Genomic DNA, 17846 nt, shown 5'->3' on the forward strand with positions numbered 1-17846 from the left:
ACATCTGGTGGAGGTGCGGGGTAGCAGGGTGATGTGATCGTCGGCGATCCTGACAGCAGCACGGTGATCGGGGTTCGGCTGCGGCGTCGTGGAGTGATTGGAGGAAAATGTTATCGACTTGGTCTGCAGATCAATTATTGCGCCGTTGTCCGTCAAAAAGTCCATTCCGAGAATCACGTCGCGGGAGCAGTTAGGCAGAACGACGAACGCCGCAGGGTACGTTGTGCCGTCTATGGTGACGCGCGATGTGCACGTTCCACTTGGCGTCACGAGGTGGCCTCCTGCTGTGCGTATATGCGGACCGTCCCATCTGGTCATAACTTTCTTCAGTTTAGACGCAAATGGTCCGCTCATTACCGAATAGTCAGCTCCCGTGTCTACGAGGGCGACTACGTCAAAGCCGTCGATGGATACCTTGACGTCAGATGCAGTCTTCCTCGAGTTCCGGGTTCGTCGGGGCGTCGTATCTCTGCTTGTACGTGTTGACGGTCGGGCACTGTGCATCGTCGTTGTCGTCGTCTTCTCAACGGACGTCTCGGTCAGGTCGGGTACGCGTCGCGCCGTGTAGCTGTCGTCGTATTCAGGAGTCTCGTTAGGGCTAGGTCGGGTCGTCGGGTTGAGGGCAGGTCGTGAATGATGGTCTTCAGCGAGTCGCTGCGTCGTTGGAGGGTTTTCATTTTTCCGCCGTTGTGCAACTTTACCTCCCGAAGTTGCTGCTTTTAGTTTCCCCCGCGTGGGCTGGGGGACCTTCCACGTGAGAAGTCAGCAGTGCTGCGGCGGTTTGGTGACTGAGACGGGTAGGGCGACGGTGAACGGTTGAAGCGGGCTGGTCCTCGGTTGGTGTTGGAGAGGTATTCTTCGATCTCAGCAGGGCGCTGGCCGTATCGGGGGCGTGGGGCGTCGACGGAGAACCCTCGCAAACCGAGCCTCTTGTAGGGACAGCGACGGTAGATGTGGTCGGCCTCTCCGCAGTGGTAGCACAGCGGGCGATTATCGGGCGTTCGCCACACGTCGGTCTTCCTTGGCGTCTGGTATTGGTCTACAAGGCGTCGGGCGGGCGGCATTGGACGGCGGTATGGCTCGGCCTCTTGACGACGGGTTGGAGCAGGGCGGGGTTGACGAACAGCCGAGGAGTAGGTCATGGCTTGTGGTTCGCGGGGTGCTTCCGATGGCGTAGAAGTTCCCAGTGCGTTTTGGACTTCTTCTCGGATTACGTCGGTCAGGGAAGCCACTTGAGGTTGCGGCGTCGCTGGAAAAAGCTTCCGAAGCTCCTCCCTGACCACTGCTCGGATGGTCTCTCGCAATGTATCGGAGCTTCCATTTGCGGCACCGATGGTCTCCGAGAACAGCGCGTTGACAGGGCGGTCGTACTGCCTCGTTCGAATTTCTAGCGTCTTCTCCATCGCGGCCGCCTCAGACGCGAATTCCGCTACTGTCTTCGGAGGGTTACGGACTAGACAAGCAAAAAGCTCTTGCTTCACTCCTCGCATTAGAAACCTGAGCTTCTTTTCCTCGGTCATTTCAGGGTCCGCACGACGAAAAAGTCGCTTCATGTCCTCAACGAAAATCACGACTCCTTCGTTGGGGTGCTGCGTTCGAGTTTCAAGCAAAAGCGCAGCTCGCTCTTTTCTCACCACGGTAGTGAAAGTCTTAAGGAACTCCCTTTTGAATTGGGTCCAGTCGGTCAAAGAGCTCTCATGGTTCTCGAACCAAGTTCGAGCAGCATCTTCTAAGTAAAAGAAGACATGCCGGAAAGTTTCTTCGTCGTCCCACCTGTTGAAGATGCGGACGCGCTCCAGCTTCTCCAACCATTCTTCGGGGTCTTCAGCGGGAGCTCCCCGGAACGATGGCGGTTCTCGGGGCTGCTGCAGGATGATTGGCGACGTTGTTTCTTGCACCATGGTGTTGGTTGCAGCGTTCCTTCTCTTGGGCCCTTCGGGCAGGAGACCGAACTCGGGTAGCAATCCTTGCAGTCGGGGGCTTTCTCTGGTTGGACTGGCTTGGCGGCTTCGAGATGTCGTAGAGGGCATAAAGACTTAGTACCCAGCACCTCCACCAGATGTCACGAAGACAAGGACGAAGCAGTTGTCTTGAATGAGAAATACGTTTATTGGAGCGAACTTGTGCTCCCCTAACAACTCAAAAGAATACAGAGGCGGCGAAGCAGCGGTCAACAAAGTGACTTGCACAGGAGAGTGTCGTCGAATCGAATGCCCCGGCGCCCGCACTGCAGGCTTTTTTGCGCAAGCTTGATGATGAACCCCGCGCAAGCTTGATGATCGCCGTCTACTGTGAGGATGCTGCTTCTGACATCGACGCTATCGTAGAGAGTGATCGAAGGTTGCTTCTCGACCGCGGTGTCTCCGTCGCAAGAGGCATTGCGCACTTTAAGCAACGCCAATCTCACGTTTTGGTCACTAATTTCACCGAAGAGTACCAGCATTTAAACAAGGGAGCTGCAATTGCGTTCCTCGAAGAAACACAAGAAGTGGCGAAGTTCTTTATAAGCCAAGTTGTGCTGCGACATGGAGCCCCGGAAGTCCTAATCACAGACCGCGGAACGGCATTTACTGCGGAGCTGATGCAAGGAGTATTACGCTACAGCAACACGGATCACCGAAGAACGACGGCGTACCACCCCCAAACGAACGGACTAACAGAACGTCTGAACAAGACAATCGCAGATATGCTGTCAATGTACGTTGACGTTGAACATAAGACTTGGGACGAAGTGCTCCCGTATGTCACGTTTGCGTACAACACGGCTATCCAGGAGACGACACAGCTGACGCCGTTCGAGCTTGTCTACGGTAGAAGGCCGACTACGATGCTCGACGCCATGCTTCCGCACGTAGAAGACGACGACCTCAACGCCGACGTCCACGGATATCTTCAACGTGCGGAGGAGGCCCGCCAGCTCGCTCGAGTTCGTATAACGGACCAGCAGCTGGTGGATGCGGGCCGCTACAACCTCCGACGCCGAGACGCCGAGTACCAACCAGGGGATCGTGTGTGGGTTTGGACTCCCATCCGACGACGCGGACTCAGTGAGAAGCTCCTGCGACGGTATTTCGGACCCTACCAGATTCTACGACGTGTTGGCCAACTTACCTACGAAGTGATCCCCGATGGTGACTCCGGCACATCACGACGACGCACGCGGCCTGAAGTCGTCCACGTGGTTCGCCTAAAACCTTTTTACGGACGATGACGAACTTTTATTTTCATTTGTTCGGACTGTCGCTTATGTTAGCATCGGGTCGATGCACTCTTAGAGGGGGGGTAATGCCGCGAACCGTACATTGGGTTTGTTTATTTGTGTTTTGCTTTTACCGCCCGGCTGCGCCGGTCTGCGTTATCTCTGCGCCAAGGGAAGCGCGTGTTCCATTCTTTCTTTCTGTGCCGCATGTGTTATCTGTTGTGATAGGGAGAGCATTCCGATCTAACGTGAACAGCCCAGAATAATCTTCTTGGATCTACTATGTTCTCGATGCGAATCGACGTTTCGAGAACCACGCGCGCCGAAAGATAAAAAGCCTGCAGTGCGGGCGCCGGGGCATTCGATTCGACGACACTCTCCTGTGCAAGTCACTTTGTTGACCGCTGCTTCGCCGCCTCTGTATTCTTTTGAGTTGTTAGGGGAGCACAAGTTCGCTCCAATAAACGTATTTCTCATTCAAGACAACTGCTTCGTCATTGTCTTCGTGACAATATATATATATATATATACAGTCGAACACGGATATATCGAACTCGAAGGGGATCGCGAATTAGTTCGATATATGAAAAATTCGATATAAAAAAATAAAGGCCCCGAGACCTTACCGGTGGCGGACGATCCCCTACAATCGGCGCATTCAAGAATGACAACTAATTCCGCACACACGATGCAACAGAATGTTTTATTTCCGTGAAAAAAAAAATCGCTTATCTTGGCCTGCTTCTTCGTCTTCGAAATGAAGTTGAAGACGCTGGCCTCGATCTTATCGAGGCTGTCCAGGTGCGACAGCCCGGTTCCCTCCATGTCGCCACAACAACGGCGAATCAAGCCGAACGCTGCCGTTGTATACTTCGGCGGCGGAGTACGCGCGTGTAGCCGCCGCCTCGTTCGGACGATCTTCGTCGCCACTTGAGCTGTCGGCCTGGGCATCCTGGGTCCCTGCGACCGCAGCTACAATGTCCTCGTCAGCGAGGCTCGCAACAGCCTGAACATTGCAGTCCACTTCCACGAAATCGTCCGCAGACACTTCGGGTGGAACGGCAGCCGGGAAGAGTGTCGACAACTCGCGAAACGCGTCGTCTATGCGCTCTTCGTCGCCGTCTTCACCGGTTTCCGCAAGTTCCGCCGTCCCGAAGCCTGCCTTCCGGAAGCAGTTGGCCACTGTGTCCGTCTTCACGTCTCGCCAGGCGCCCGTCAGCGTTTGAATGGCACCACGCAGGTCAACCTTCACCTCGGTGCCCATGCGGAGGTTGACCAGCAACCTATCAAGGAGTCGCCTCCTGTAGCCCACCTTGAAAGACTTGATGATGTCCTGGTCGAGCGGTTGCAGCTTCGCTGTCGTGTTGGCCGGCAGAAACTTCAGCCCGATGTTTTTGAGCTCGCAAGTGGTGTGGTGGGCAGAGCAGTTGTCCACAAGAAGGCAAGCGCGACGCCCCGACTTGCCCAGCTGGACGTCCCACGCTGATCAGAACTCACAAAACATAAACAACAAAAAAGAAAGAAAAGGCGAAAGGAGGAGGCCGCCGGCGCCCAACAGCGCAGTCCGAGCCGCCGAGCCCTCACGTTTTTCAAGCGTTTCGGGTGTCGGCGGAGGCGCTGTGCCGCGTAGGTGGCGAAGGTCGCGGGGCGCAGCGAGTGCCGAAGCGCACCTTACAGCTCGCGCGGCGTTCGATATATCCGATGGCGGGTAAAAATACCGTTCGATATAAACGTGCGAATTTCTATACTTTTACAAAGGATTTTCAAGGGGATAATTTACGAGTTCGATATAGCCGAAAATTCGATATATCCGTGTTCGATATATCCGTGTTCGACTGTATATATATATATATATATATATATATATATATATATATATATATATATATATATCGCAGTGCATGCCGATCACTTTTTTCATCCAAGACTCTCTTCTCATACACTCCCCTTTGATTATACTTTTTTCTGGTGTCCAGCGTTCGCTCCCACTCGCTGCCGATATGCCCGCGGCGGCGGAATCGATTGGCAGCATCGTGAATGGAGGTTGGGAGGGGAAAAGATGATTGAGCGTCTTGTCGCTCTCCTCCTCCTCCGCCCCAGCATCCTCCCTTTCGCGCCAAAATAACCTCGCCCCCTTTTGTTCCCCAGATGAACAAAACTTTCCAGCGGCGCGCGTTTCTTATATGCACAATGAAACGCACGAGTGGGCGCAGGCGCTGGCGACAGCAACGGCTCCGCGCGTGCGGTAATTAAAAGCGCTCCGGCAGAACCGGAAAAACCGTGCCGTCGCACCATCAGTTGGGAGGAGGAGGAGGAGGACGAAGGGCTAAATATAGCCGGATGGCGGCGGCCTCCCGAACTTGATGTTGCCGTTCGGCCGCTGCTGCATACTTTGTACTTTGATTCGCTTAGAAAGTAGCGAACACTATAGCGATGTTGCGCGTAAACTACCCCTTTTTGCAGGCAAACTGCTGGTTGCTGTGCGCTGGGGTGTTTTTCTTCGCGAACTTTTTCTCGGGCGTGTTCTGTGCCGTTTTCCCTGCGTGGGGTTAATGGAATGAACACGATTACGCTTTCTCGTCTTTTTTTTTTTCTTTTCTTGTCGAGCCAGAAAAATACAAATACGAAATGTAATTCGGCAGTGATTTCGGAGCCGATCGATACCGCGCTCACAGTGGGCGCGTGTGGTAGGCGTTCTATTCCGCTCTGGTGGTTGCGTATGGTGCCGTTCACGGTTCGGGCTTTACGGCTCGCTCGAAGTGATGCTGTTTCTGGCAGATAGCCCTAAACGATTTCGTTCGTTAGTTCGCTCCCCGTTGTCGCCGTTTTGCATTGGTCGTGGCGCGTTTTTCAAACTGCGCGTTACCCCCCCCCCCCCCCTCTCTATACCCCTTCACCCCTCCTTCGTTTTCTTAACTGCCTTTATAAGGGAACGAGCCAAAGCGGTGCTTCCAACCGGGGCAGCACAATTCGGCATTGAGTTATCGCGAATGCGGGCACCTAAAGAAGGCGAAAAAATCAGAAGATTCGCTGTGAATTTTGAGAAATTTTGTAAATGGGCCGCGGGAAACCGGCGCGCTGTAAGCATTTTTTGTCCTCCAAAGCAAACTTGCACTGTGAAAACTCGGGGAGACGGCAAAAAAAAAAAAGAAAAAAAAGCGGAACGAAGACAGGACGCGCTTTGTATTATTGTTGATTGTTTATTGTTTTATTGTGTTGCCTCCGCGTATGTGTGTGTGACGTCACCAACAACGAGGCGACAAATACAGCGATTGACAGCGGTGAATCTAAAAGTAATACACAATAAATTTAAGTGCTGTAAATGGGTTAGTTGCCTAGATGCGTGAAATCATTTGCTGTCAAATTTTAGACCGGAATTCTAACAAGGCGGTGACAAATAGCTAATTAGTTAGTCGCTTATATGCGTGAAATCATTTGCTGTCAAATTTTAGACCGGAATTCTAACAAGGCGGTGACAAATAGCTAACTAGTTAGTCGCTTATATGCGTGAAATCATTTTCGTTCAAACTTTAGAGCGAATTCGTCCAAAGAAGTCCAGATTCCAATTTTACCCTCATGAGCTATCTCGGGACTCCTTTATTTTTACCGTCTTATATTTGCGCTTTGATAGTCGCTATATATTCGGCCGACAGGGCATTTTCTGAATCTGGACCCATCTCTGCGGGAGGTTTGCTCACAAAATTAAGACCGCTTCGCTGTTTCCTTCCGCCCAGGCCCACCCGAAAAAGACAGCGTGGGAGTGTGATGCAAAGAAGAAAAAAAAAAAAGTAATTGCGTTGGCCGATTGCAAACTACATACGAGCGGGCAGTTTCGTGAGTTTTGAAGCTGTTCGTCCTGTACTCGGTGCCGGCTAGGAACCGAAGTTGTCTGGACCGCCGGTACGATATCTGCATTATCGATCAACACCGACGCGAACTCGAAATGGTGCGTTTTTGGGCGTGGAAGGGCTTTTTGTAGAGCAAGTCATCAAAACTGTTACGCAGTCGCAAGTACGTGTTTGCTTACAAGATAGACGGAGGGAGACGGTGCTGTATAGGCGTTTTCCTCGCAGCGGCTTTTATTTTAATTTTTCGTGGGTAGATTTGTGTTTTTGGCCGCGCCAAGTATGCCACTCCTGAAAACTTTACAGCGCATTTTCCCAGCCCCTGCTTCCTTAGATATCTAGCACTCAAGGTAGTAGTAGTTTGATAAACGGATTTTGATTGATTGATTGATTGATTGATTGATTGATTGATTGATTGATTGATTGATTGATTGATTGATTGATTGATTGATTGATTGATTGATTGATTGGGGGGTTTAACGCGCCGACGCAACGCAGGCGATGAGGCGCGCCGTAGTGGAGGGCTCCGGATTAATTTTGACCACCTGGGGATCTTTATCGTGCGCCGAAATCTCGTACACACGGGCGTTTTTGCTTTTCGCCTCCATCAGAAAAGCGGCCGCCGCGGCCGGGAATCGAACCCGCGACCTCGTGCTCAGGAGCGCAACGCCTTAGCCACTGAGCGATAAACGGATTAGTGTAAGGGGTTAGATGCCACTGGTACGAAGGCTATGTTCGGTTTAGTTCGAGTGCTTCGAACGCAAAGCTCCATGAGATCGCGTGCATGAATTTAAAAAAAAAAAAAGTATCGCCACCGTATATTTGGTTTTCTCTGTATGTGTGGTGTTTCGTGCTGCCCTTTCCGCTTCGACGCGAGCCGTCTATAGCTGCTGTATGCATTTGGCCAAAGATGCGAACTATCGACTGCGCGAAATCTGCACGAGACGCATACGAGAATGCGATTTATAAAAGGCGTTAGAGCCTTCATATTATGACATCATACTCCTTATATTGCTCGTGGAAAGATGTCTTCACAGTGATGCATTAGCGTGCAGTAGTGAAGCCGATTTACAGAGAGGCTCGTTTGGGGCCAGCGAATACTTTCCTCGAAACCTTGCGTGAAAGTTTGGCGCTCCCTCGTGCCTGGATTGCTTCTTGCAGGAACTGCGCAGCATAGTGGCACCTTTTCTGAGCCATATCGATTAAAACTGGTGATAATAGCAGCAGTAGCCGTAACCTGTGCAACACCTGGCTAAGGCATGCCGTAATTCAGTGACGTAATGTTGACGGAATGAATTGGATGAAACTTGGTATAGCGCTCCATAAAGACGCACGGTGTCTGATGAAGTTGTATTATAAAAGGCGCTATGATCGTCATTTTCTTTAAAGCGAGAGCTTTCTTTGTGGGAACGATGGCGTCCTATAACAAAAAACTGCGTTTCCCCATAGAACGCTTGGTCGACCGAAAAGCTCTGATAAGATTTCTGGGCACACTGCGGCTACGTGAAACCGGGCGTCCATTGTGTCTAAACGCTCGCTCAAAAATCGCGAAAAAGGAACGGGTAAGACAGTACATGCATCGATCATGAAGAAGGAGCACAATAGTTCATCTTTATCTCAAAAACCACGTATCAGCATATATTTAGGTCGTTCGTTGTGTATATGCGTTCACTTGGTGCACGAAAAATCGTCGCATGGGTTCGGTCTTCGTTTGCTATTTGGATATTTGAAAGTGTGACGACCGATTGGACGCACTTTAAGCGAAGGTTCGACGCACATTTAGCGGAGGTTCTCACGCGCTTTTGACTCAGATTTGATGAGGGAAACCTTTCGCGATTTTCTCTAATCTCATTAGGAAGCGATGCGGAAGATTTTTTTTATATATCAGGCTTCTTATATCGGCTCGAGTAAGATGTCTTCAGAGCAATGGACTTGTGTGTAACAGTGAAGCAGACCTTAAGGCGCTGGGGGGGGGGGCTCGGTGTTTATAGAGGAGCGCTTTACGCGTTTATCTGACGATTCCACCTCGGAATCTCTGCATTTTTTTTTTTCTCTTATCGAACGGCATTCGCCCGGGCACGAACACACCGAGCCGGCACCAGACGTGTGAGCATTTGTCGCCATTTGTTGTACCGGCTTCGTAACTGCATCGACAGTTTCGACGCGCTTGAAACGCTCCTTGTGGACGTGTCTCTTTTCACATCGTCGGCACTGCAGCATTGCAAGGAAACAGCCTTCTGCGTGCATGGGTAGTGTATATTGTCCTTACCGCGCGACGGCCCTGAACAGCCTCTCTAGCATTTGTTTGGACGATCGGAGGTGGCGGGGAAGAACATAAAATATGCTAGGAGCTGTCTCCCCCTCTCCCCCTCTCTCTCTGTATACCCCTCCCTCATGCTGACACGAGTTCCAATCGAAGTCGGCTAACTTTAGCAGTCTGCAACGACGGAAGAAATAAACGGCCTTGTCGTCTTGGGGCGCCCTGAAGTAGTGGCGGCCGAAGGCGTCCAACATAGTCCGTCGCACGGGTCCGTGGCAAGGGCCGAACACCGTCCCGTCGTGCCGCCACCATTCTCACGCACAGCGCAATAGTCTATGAGCGGCTTGTTCAGCTCCGGGCACGCGCAGCTGTGCCTGGCGTCGCCGTCTTCTTCAAGAGCACGCGGCAAATGTGGCGGGTTGAGTAGCCATTCTGAAACAAAGGAGACGGCTGTAACCTACCTCATGGTTGTCTGCCTGTGTTTTGCACCGCTGTGTTTAGTTTATTTGCCGCTAAGTGGGTGGGAAATTAAGGTTAGCGCTGCTTCCGGGATGGGCCCCACGCAATGGAGGAGGGTCACTCGCATGCCGCGCAGTTTCCATACAATTGAGGGGCCGTATGCGTGGAACACAAGGGTGCGCAGAAAGGCAGTATTCATTCACCGATCGCCTGCCGTCACGTTGTATGCTGTTGTTACAGGCCCGTTGGAAACGGGGACTAACCCGGAAATTGTTTGTGCATCAAGAGCCCTTGGCCTATCGCCGTTCTCCAGGCCCGCATTGCTTCGGCCCTTTGTTATCACCCTCTTTGTATTGGTACAGCTAATCCTTGACGCCGCGCGCAGCCTCTTCGTTCCCGTTTAGGATTGAGCTTCGCGGAACGCACTGCCGGCTTTTTTGCATATTACAGCTGCACCTGGGCGAGAAAGGGGATTTGGTCTTGCCGGCGTTGCTGTAAACAGAAACCGGCATCCACGCACGCTTGAAATTCTCGCATGGGGTACCAACCAAAATCACGGTGTCGCGCTTAATAAGCGCGATAGTCACACGCCCGGAAGAATAGCGACGCTGCCGTACACCTAATTTGGTCTCCAGTTTTCCGATGGCCGTGCGGAGACGCTGTTCTCCGCTGAACTGTTAACTTTTCAAATCTGCACTTCCCTCGCGTAACTGTTGCAGAAGCCTATATTTGCGTTTGGAATTAGAATCGCGCAGATTGACGATCTTCCAAAGAATAATACGGACGCTATTTGTGCGCGCTTTGCACCCGAGCGCTGCGCAGCCGTATGACAGCGAGCCAGCCCGTTGGATATTACGGACGTGTTTAATAATATCCGGAGCGCGTGTCGCTGCTGAATCGTTCATTTCGTGTGCCTTCTTCCTCCCTCCCCCCGCTGGTCGGCGGAGTGCGCTGTCCTGCAGCGTTGTGCACTGTTGCTCGATACGATCGATTCGGGAAGAGGAGGGAGAGCAGTGGAGAAGGAAGAGGAAGGAGCAAAGGGATGATGATGGGAGGGAGGAGGCGCAGCGCGCCCGCTTCTGCTGATGATGCCGTCCAGAGCATTGCAGGAATGCCGCCGTGCGTGCGCTCGATCGAACGTTTTGAGTTGTGGACTGTGTGCTCGCGTCGCGACAGTCCCCCCTCCGCTGAGGCGAAGTTATTGAGCGTCCTTCTCTCTTTCTTCATTTATTTTTTGTCCGCGCTTTTCGTTGCTGCAAAGCCGCGGGGGAGTGCACTGCTTGCGCAGCGCCTCGGAACGACTCGCTGGCTGGCTGTCGTGCAGGTCATTGATTTTTATACCCTAATCCGTTAATCCTCTCCGAGGACATCGGGCGACGGGTAATCCTTACGCCTCCTCTTCGCTTACACGCTCTCCCGCGCTCTCTGCGGCCCTGTGTGGGGGAGGGGGACGGGGTCGATATATTGCTCTTAACTCGCCGTAAAGAGGAGGGGGAGCTAACGAGTGCGTTTCGGTTGGCAGGCTCGTTAAAATCAAGGAGAAGTCGTTGTCGTCCGGGTCGATTTGGAGTTGAGGGTGACTTTTGGTGCAGGAGTCGATCGTGCTCAAGCCTAATCGGTGTGTCTTTGGAAAGCTTCGATAATCAAATGGCTTTTAGGGCGACTGAAATTACGCGGTGTTTTCCGACAGCGAAAGAAAACAGTCTTGTTTTTCGGGATTTTGAAGCTTGGTTCATTTCATTAACTCCCCAAAATAGACCCGTTGCGGTGGCTCAGTGGCTAAGGCGTTGCGCTACTGAGCACGAGGACGCGGGTTCGATTCCCGACCGCGGCAGTCGCTTTTCTGATGGAGGCGAAAAGAAAAAAAAAAAAAAAAACGCCCGTGTGTACGAGATTTCGGCTCACGCTAAAGATCCCCAAGTGGTCAAAATCAATCCGGAGCCCTTCACTACGGCGCGCCTCGTCGCCTGCGTTGCGTCGGCGCGTTAAACCCTACAACCAACCAACCAACTCCCTAAAACAGGCAGCACGTTCCCTGGAAGAATGAGTAACCGTTACCACCTTCGAAATGTCTTTGGACCTCCCGTTTTCATGACCCCGAGCTGTACCGTTTAAACGGCAACACGTAAAGGGGTTCCCCACAAGAACTAGTTATCCTAGATCTAGATTTTGCTCTAAATATTAGAAATCGGCTTTGTTAAGCCAGACAGTAAAAATGGACAAACACGTGTGACAACATTATCTGCCGCCTCGGTGACCCTTCGATCTTCAGTACGCAAATCTGGCACCGTGCGAAATTAACTCGTCACAGAACCTTCACCTCGAACATGCTCATACAGTGCACCCATTCACGCCGTCGCTCGCCCCACAGTACTAGCACGAACAGTATGTCCTCCCATTCTGTTTGTACTAGGGTCCTACTGGGAACACATGCATGTGCGTCCGAGCAATGCGTTTTCCGACGCGGCAATATATCTAGCCTGTTGGACGCGCGCGGGAGTGGCCGATCCGAAATAGACATGTTTCTGCCTAGTTTTATTGTCTGGCCTAGGGAGGCTCTTTTTTTTCTCGCATTTTGAGCGGAATCGAGAATGGAGTTTCTTCCTCCTTGACTTTATTTTACACCTTTTACGAAGAAAAGCTTCGTAACTAGTTTATTATTATTATTATTATTATTATTATTATTATTATTATTAATTTTATTATTATTATCATTGTTGTTGTTGTTGTTGTTGTTGTTGTTGCTAGAGAGCATGCATACGTTGAAAAATGTGCCAAGGAATACCTCTCCGATATTACCCATTAGTGTCAAGCTTTTGACACTTTCAGGTGTTGAGACAGGCCTCAAGAAGAGCAACAGTGAGCGGCATTTCTTTTTTTTTTTTTTTTTCGTTGCACCACAGAGAAACTGCTTGGAGCTAGCTAAGCTTCGGTGTAGTTTTCTGGTACAGAATTCGGGCAGTTTTCTTACGCCCTGCCTATACACAAAACCACAACGTCGAAAAAGAAAAATAAGATGCAACCGCCGGAGACGGCAAGGCAGTCACACCACACTCTAAATTTTTTTCCTTAAGCGAAGTTACCTTTTGGGCTATAACGACCGTTCGCGTAACTCGTAATCAAGCCATAAAAAAACCGCATGACCGGAGGGCATGTATGTTCGCGATCACTCGAGGGATCAATGTTTAGTTTGCGCACTTGGGTTTTAATTGCGTTCTTTTCGCAGACAGGGTGACGGAACGGGGTTTCCGAAGTATTCATGCGCTACAAATAAACAAAATATACGTACACTTAATACAGACAGGACATTGTAGAGAAAGAAGGTAAGAAATCTAAACGCTATCTATAAGTGGGAAAATTCTGAGTGTTTTTTGAAGGAAGGTGAAAGGGGTTACTGGGCTATGCTCCCCGGGTGGCGGCCGTTCTCATCCGAACGAATGGCACTGCATCCTTCCTTTGTCTCATCACATAACACAACCGCTCTTTTGTTGCAACACCATTGAGCACAGAGACGCGCAGTTTAATGAGCATGCGCGTATTGATGTTTTCAAAGTGATGGCTGTGCATGCGAGCCCGTGCAGTTTTTCGCCGTCCGATCCGAAAACTTCCTGTAAACATTGCTTCACTGCAAGAGAGAAAGAAAGCAAACTTCACGGAGAGGTTTGCAGGTCAGAATTGAAACCGAAAGCAAGTTTTGTAAGAGCGTTTCAGCGCAAAAGCGTAAAAATATTTATATTGATCCGTGAGGATCCGTGGCTGTTTGCGACTGCGCGCTTTGTACTCAGCCCGCTGCCCTTAGCAAGGGAGAAAATGGGGAAGGTAAGAGAGAGCCACGCCCTTAAACGGGTTAAGCTTGGATACGATGCATGGGTTCGATACACCATCCGGTGAAATCGTTGTGAACTGCGCGTGTGGGGCCAATGAACGCTTCTGTCAAATGATGGGGCGACTAGGCGCCTCAGTTATTTTGGAATTCGGTAGGGGGTTTTGGAGACTCACAAAGGCCCGCCCGACGTTGGTCAACTACCGTGGCCGGTATTTGGGTGCGCGAATAAAACCGTGTAAACACTCAAGTCGAAGCAGGGCCGATTTATTTATTATTCACTTAATGGTACTGTGAGGAATATGCATCAAAAATAAAATACAAGAGTAGCGGGCCAACATCGTCAGAGCGTTATACGTAAAAAAACATACACTGGGCTATTCGATTTCGTCTCGACTCACCGCTGATAGCCGGCGATAGTCCGCGGGTAGTCCGAGGGTTCTGCGCAGCATAGGAGTATGTGGGAAAGACGAATTCCGGACTGCTTCTCGCAGGGTGAGTCCGCGACTGTACATCGGAGGGCCCCACTGTTCCACAACTGAGCGAAAAAAAAAAGAAGAAAAAGAAAAAGGAGAAACACCTAATTTGGAGTTTATAAACAACTATATTATGAAGCCAACTGTTATTGTTTGCGGGCTTAGTTCGGAAATTTCGTAATCGGCAGGTGTTACCTGCCACCCGACGTTGACTGTTAGCGCCACTATCGGCCTGCTTGTGCCTGCTGCAGGACGAAGGCCTCTCCCATGGTAGCTTTAGTCGACCACTACGCTTCGCTAGCTTGACTGTTCGCTGTTTTCAACGTTCTGTGGGCATGCAGACAACCGATTTTTGTGGAGTGCGTGTCCTCTAGCTCATACGAAAGGCAGCGATTTATATACTGGGGTAACCGCTAGGATTTTCTAAATAATCATGCGGAAATAATTTGCTTTGTACCAAATTTTCTGAGGCCTGAAAGGTGGTGCCATGTAGTGTCTTAACGGGACACTACGTTACATGTCCCATGGCCTCTGTGATCAAGCTGCCGGCTGCGCGCAGCCGATCGCGCAGGCCACGCATGTCCAAACAACTTCGTCGATTTCAGCGCGTAATTCAAAAACCGCTTGAGGGAATAGGAAAAGATGCACATTATTGTTGTTTTAGCCGGAGACAAGTTTTTAAGTACCTCTTTTAATCTCACGTGCATTTAAACGTATGTTGCCGCACGGCTCACTGCCATGGTTGCGAGCATTCCTTCTGGCTGCACACGTATGGTTCGTAGATCTAAAAATTCCGATTTCATAAGTTCTAGGGCCCTCTCAGCAAAACCGTTCGGTGTTAAGTGGTTTTAAGTGATGCTCTTTCATTTGTGACAGATAATATATTCTCGACAAAATTCGGTTGTCTTTACCTTTAAGTCATGAGCCCCGTAAGTAAATACCTGCAATCTTGATCGCAGCTTTTTATGGAATTCAGCGGTCTGGTTGGAGGCACAACCCTTCCACCTCATTTACAGTCTCAAAGGTGACATTCACGTAACAGTGTCACCTCCCCGTCCTGTCCTGCTATGAAGGATAAACATAGCTGTTCTCCGATTGAGTCAGCCGCAACCCACACCAGTAAACCTTTACACCCGTCGAGTTTTTCAGTTGTGGCAGTAAGAATTGCCTGTCTGTGACGTGCTGCCCCAGCCGAGCGGAAGTGACCGACCGGCGCTCCCGGAGAACGTCTTGTAGTACCGTGCGGGCCCGCTCCCCGCTGTTCCCGCGTGTCTGCTGTGTGCGTGTTCACTTTGGTTAGTGCGCACTTAGACCCGGCGGTAGTAGTTCGGGCGGCCGCGCGCCTGTAGCAGGAGCACGTCCTTTCTCGGTACGAGCTCGTTTTTTGCGGGCGATAAACGCGGCGTTCCGCGTTCTGGACACGAAACTGCGCACTCGTCTCGTTGCTTCTTGCCTGCCTGCCTGGCTGGCTGCCTGCGCGGCTCCGTCGTCGCCGCCGTTGGGCAACCGACGACTAGCCGAGCTGCGCAAACGCGCTCTCGCGATCGACCCGGGTGGCCCGGCCCGTAAACGCGTCTCCCTTGGCCGAGCTCCTTCTTGCGACACGCTGATAAAAGTGCACTCCCCGCGCCCAATTTAATGGCCGCCGCCCGCCGCCGGGAGACTCGTAGGCGCGCGCTTGCGTGCCACGGCAGTCAGTCGAACTCATTTGGGCCGGCGGCGGCGCGCGGACGATGATGATGATGATTAGAGTCCTTCCCTTTGTATTGGGTCGCCGGTTGTCAACAACCGACTTGCCTGTGTTATTCCTATTATTTGCCCTGCCTTTACTAACGCAATGGATTTTCCTCCCCCATCCTCCCCCTTCCTGCCCTTGCACACTTGTTTTTTCCTCCCCCCGCTGTTCTAAATTCTCATCCATTTGATTACTCCTCCCACGTCCCCCTCTCTTCCCAACATCCACCACCACTTCGTCCGCCGCTTCGTCATCTCTACGGCCCTGAAGTTGAGGCTCCCCCTCGCACCAAATCCCAGTGCGTCCGTCAACGTCGTTTGCCTATCGCCGCGCCACGGTCGCATCTTTATGCAGTCTATGACAATAAGCTCTATGTTTTCCCGGTCCCTGCTTCAGCTTACACAGGTTTCATCCTGTTGCCTGGACCCCGCCCTGTAGAGGCCCATGTATGCCTGTGTTCTCAGACACTTCCTGCCCATGCTTCAAAGAGCGGTGCACTGCCTCGCATATAGCCATAGAAACCTTGCTTTCTGATTTCTAGTTTTTCTGTCCTATAGGTCTACTGCTTTTTGTTTTGCTTTTTTTTACGCTTCAATTCTCTGTGCCCAATTCGTCGTCTCTGCAGCCTTTCCCTGTTTTTTAACTGTTATTTGTTTTTAACAAGCTTGTTCACCAGTAACTACACCGTTCTGCGCTTCGCGGTCATACCAACGGCACTCCATCTTGAGGAATCAATCCTTCTTTGCCTCCGTTCCCCCCATCGGCAATTAACTGTTAGAACCGCGCATATCATGGACACCCCAGACATTTCTCGATGCGAAATTCTTTCTGCTCGCCTTCTCTCATTACAATAGCAAGAAAGTTTGAATAGGCTGGTGTGGCCAAGTTGGAGATGTCACGTAGCATCACAAAACCAACCACGCAGTGCAATTAAGAGCTTGAAAAAAATTGACGAGAAGTTTTTGCCTGAGACACAGCGCTTTTGAGACACTTCTTACATTACTGGTTATGACACGTTTATTCTTTTTAAGTAGCTTTCTAGTGTACTACCAGTAAAAAAATGTGAAAGCTTGCTTTTTAAAAATCTGGTTTCTTGTGCAGCCCATGTACATATGTATAAAGTTTAGTGCAGTCTCTAAATCTGGGGATCTAAATTATTTAGCAAATGTCCACTAAAGTGCACTCACTTCACACAGGCAGTCGTTTCTTTTGATAAAAGTGTTAACTGCGCACTTCTTTTGACCTACAGTTGTCGTTTTCTTGTTATTTTACTTTGCTCTCATGCCTGCAGAACTAGTCAGTGGCTTGTAATGGTCATTTACATTTTGGGATTAAATCTAAAAGCAATTTTGTGCTTCTTCATTGTTAATAATCTGAAAAGTATAGTTGCTCTTTGTTTGACCTCTGCGGTGGGTGTACAAATCTGGCTGTGGGCAGTGTCTGAGTTCTATAAGTTCTTTGTCGCAAAATTGCTTGGGCGTTGTCTTCCACTCACTGTAGTAACCCCACCCCCCCTCTCTCTCCTATGTGTGCAGACTCCAAGAAGGCCCCCCAGGCTAACATGGCCCCCAACGGTGGCGTGATGGGTGGTCCGCCACCTCAGGGAGGCGTAGCTCCCCCTGGCGGTGGCCCTGGAGGTGGTGGTCCAGGAGGCGTGGTGGCTCCCGGGGGCGGGGGCCCGGGGGGCCCTGGCCAGCCGCCCACGGACCCCATGATGGCCCTGCGCTCTATGGCCACCCAGGGTGGCGCCGGAGGCGGAGGAGGCCCACCCGGACAGCCTGCACCGGGGCAGCTCTTGGACGGCTCCCAGGCACCCCAGGGCGGCCCTGGGGGGCTCAACCCGCTCGCCATGCAGCAGCCACGCTGTGAGTGCCGGGACCTGTCTCGTGCGGCCGACCAATTTTGTAAAAGCACTGGCCATAAAAATTTAACCTCTGCATGTCGGTATTCATGACTCATAGAGTATTGATTTCTGTAGTAACCACGAGTAACTATTCAAACAGGAGTGGCATGCAGTGTGACACCTTTAGACGGGCAAGATCCCTTCGT

At 51.1% G+C, this 17846-nt stretch overlaps 1 protein-coding gene across 5 annotated transcripts in view; it reads left to right on the top strand.

Moving 5' to 3' along the window:
- The window catches only part of Med15 (mediator complex subunit 15), a 154848-nt gene that overhangs the window by 109790 nt on the left and 27212 nt on the right, over positions 1-17846 (top strand). For all 5 annotated transcript variants that reach the window (XM_077677520.1, XM_077677525.1, XM_077677522.1 and 2 more), the window contains one exon: positions 17333-17662. In XM_077677520.1, the coding sequence (XP_077533646.1) occupies positions 17333-17662 (330 nt within the window). The remainder of the gene's footprint in view (positions 1-17332; positions 17663-17846) is intronic.

This window comes from Haemaphysalis longicornis, unplaced genomic scaffold (assembly GCF_048455015.1).
Source record: "Haemaphysalis longicornis isolate Haplotype H1 unplaced genomic scaffold, Haemaphysalis longicornis Haplotype H1 scaffold_7, whole genome shotgun sequence".
NCBI classification, from domain to species: Eukaryota; Metazoa; Arthropoda; class Arachnida; order Ixodida; family Ixodidae; genus Haemaphysalis; species Haemaphysalis longicornis.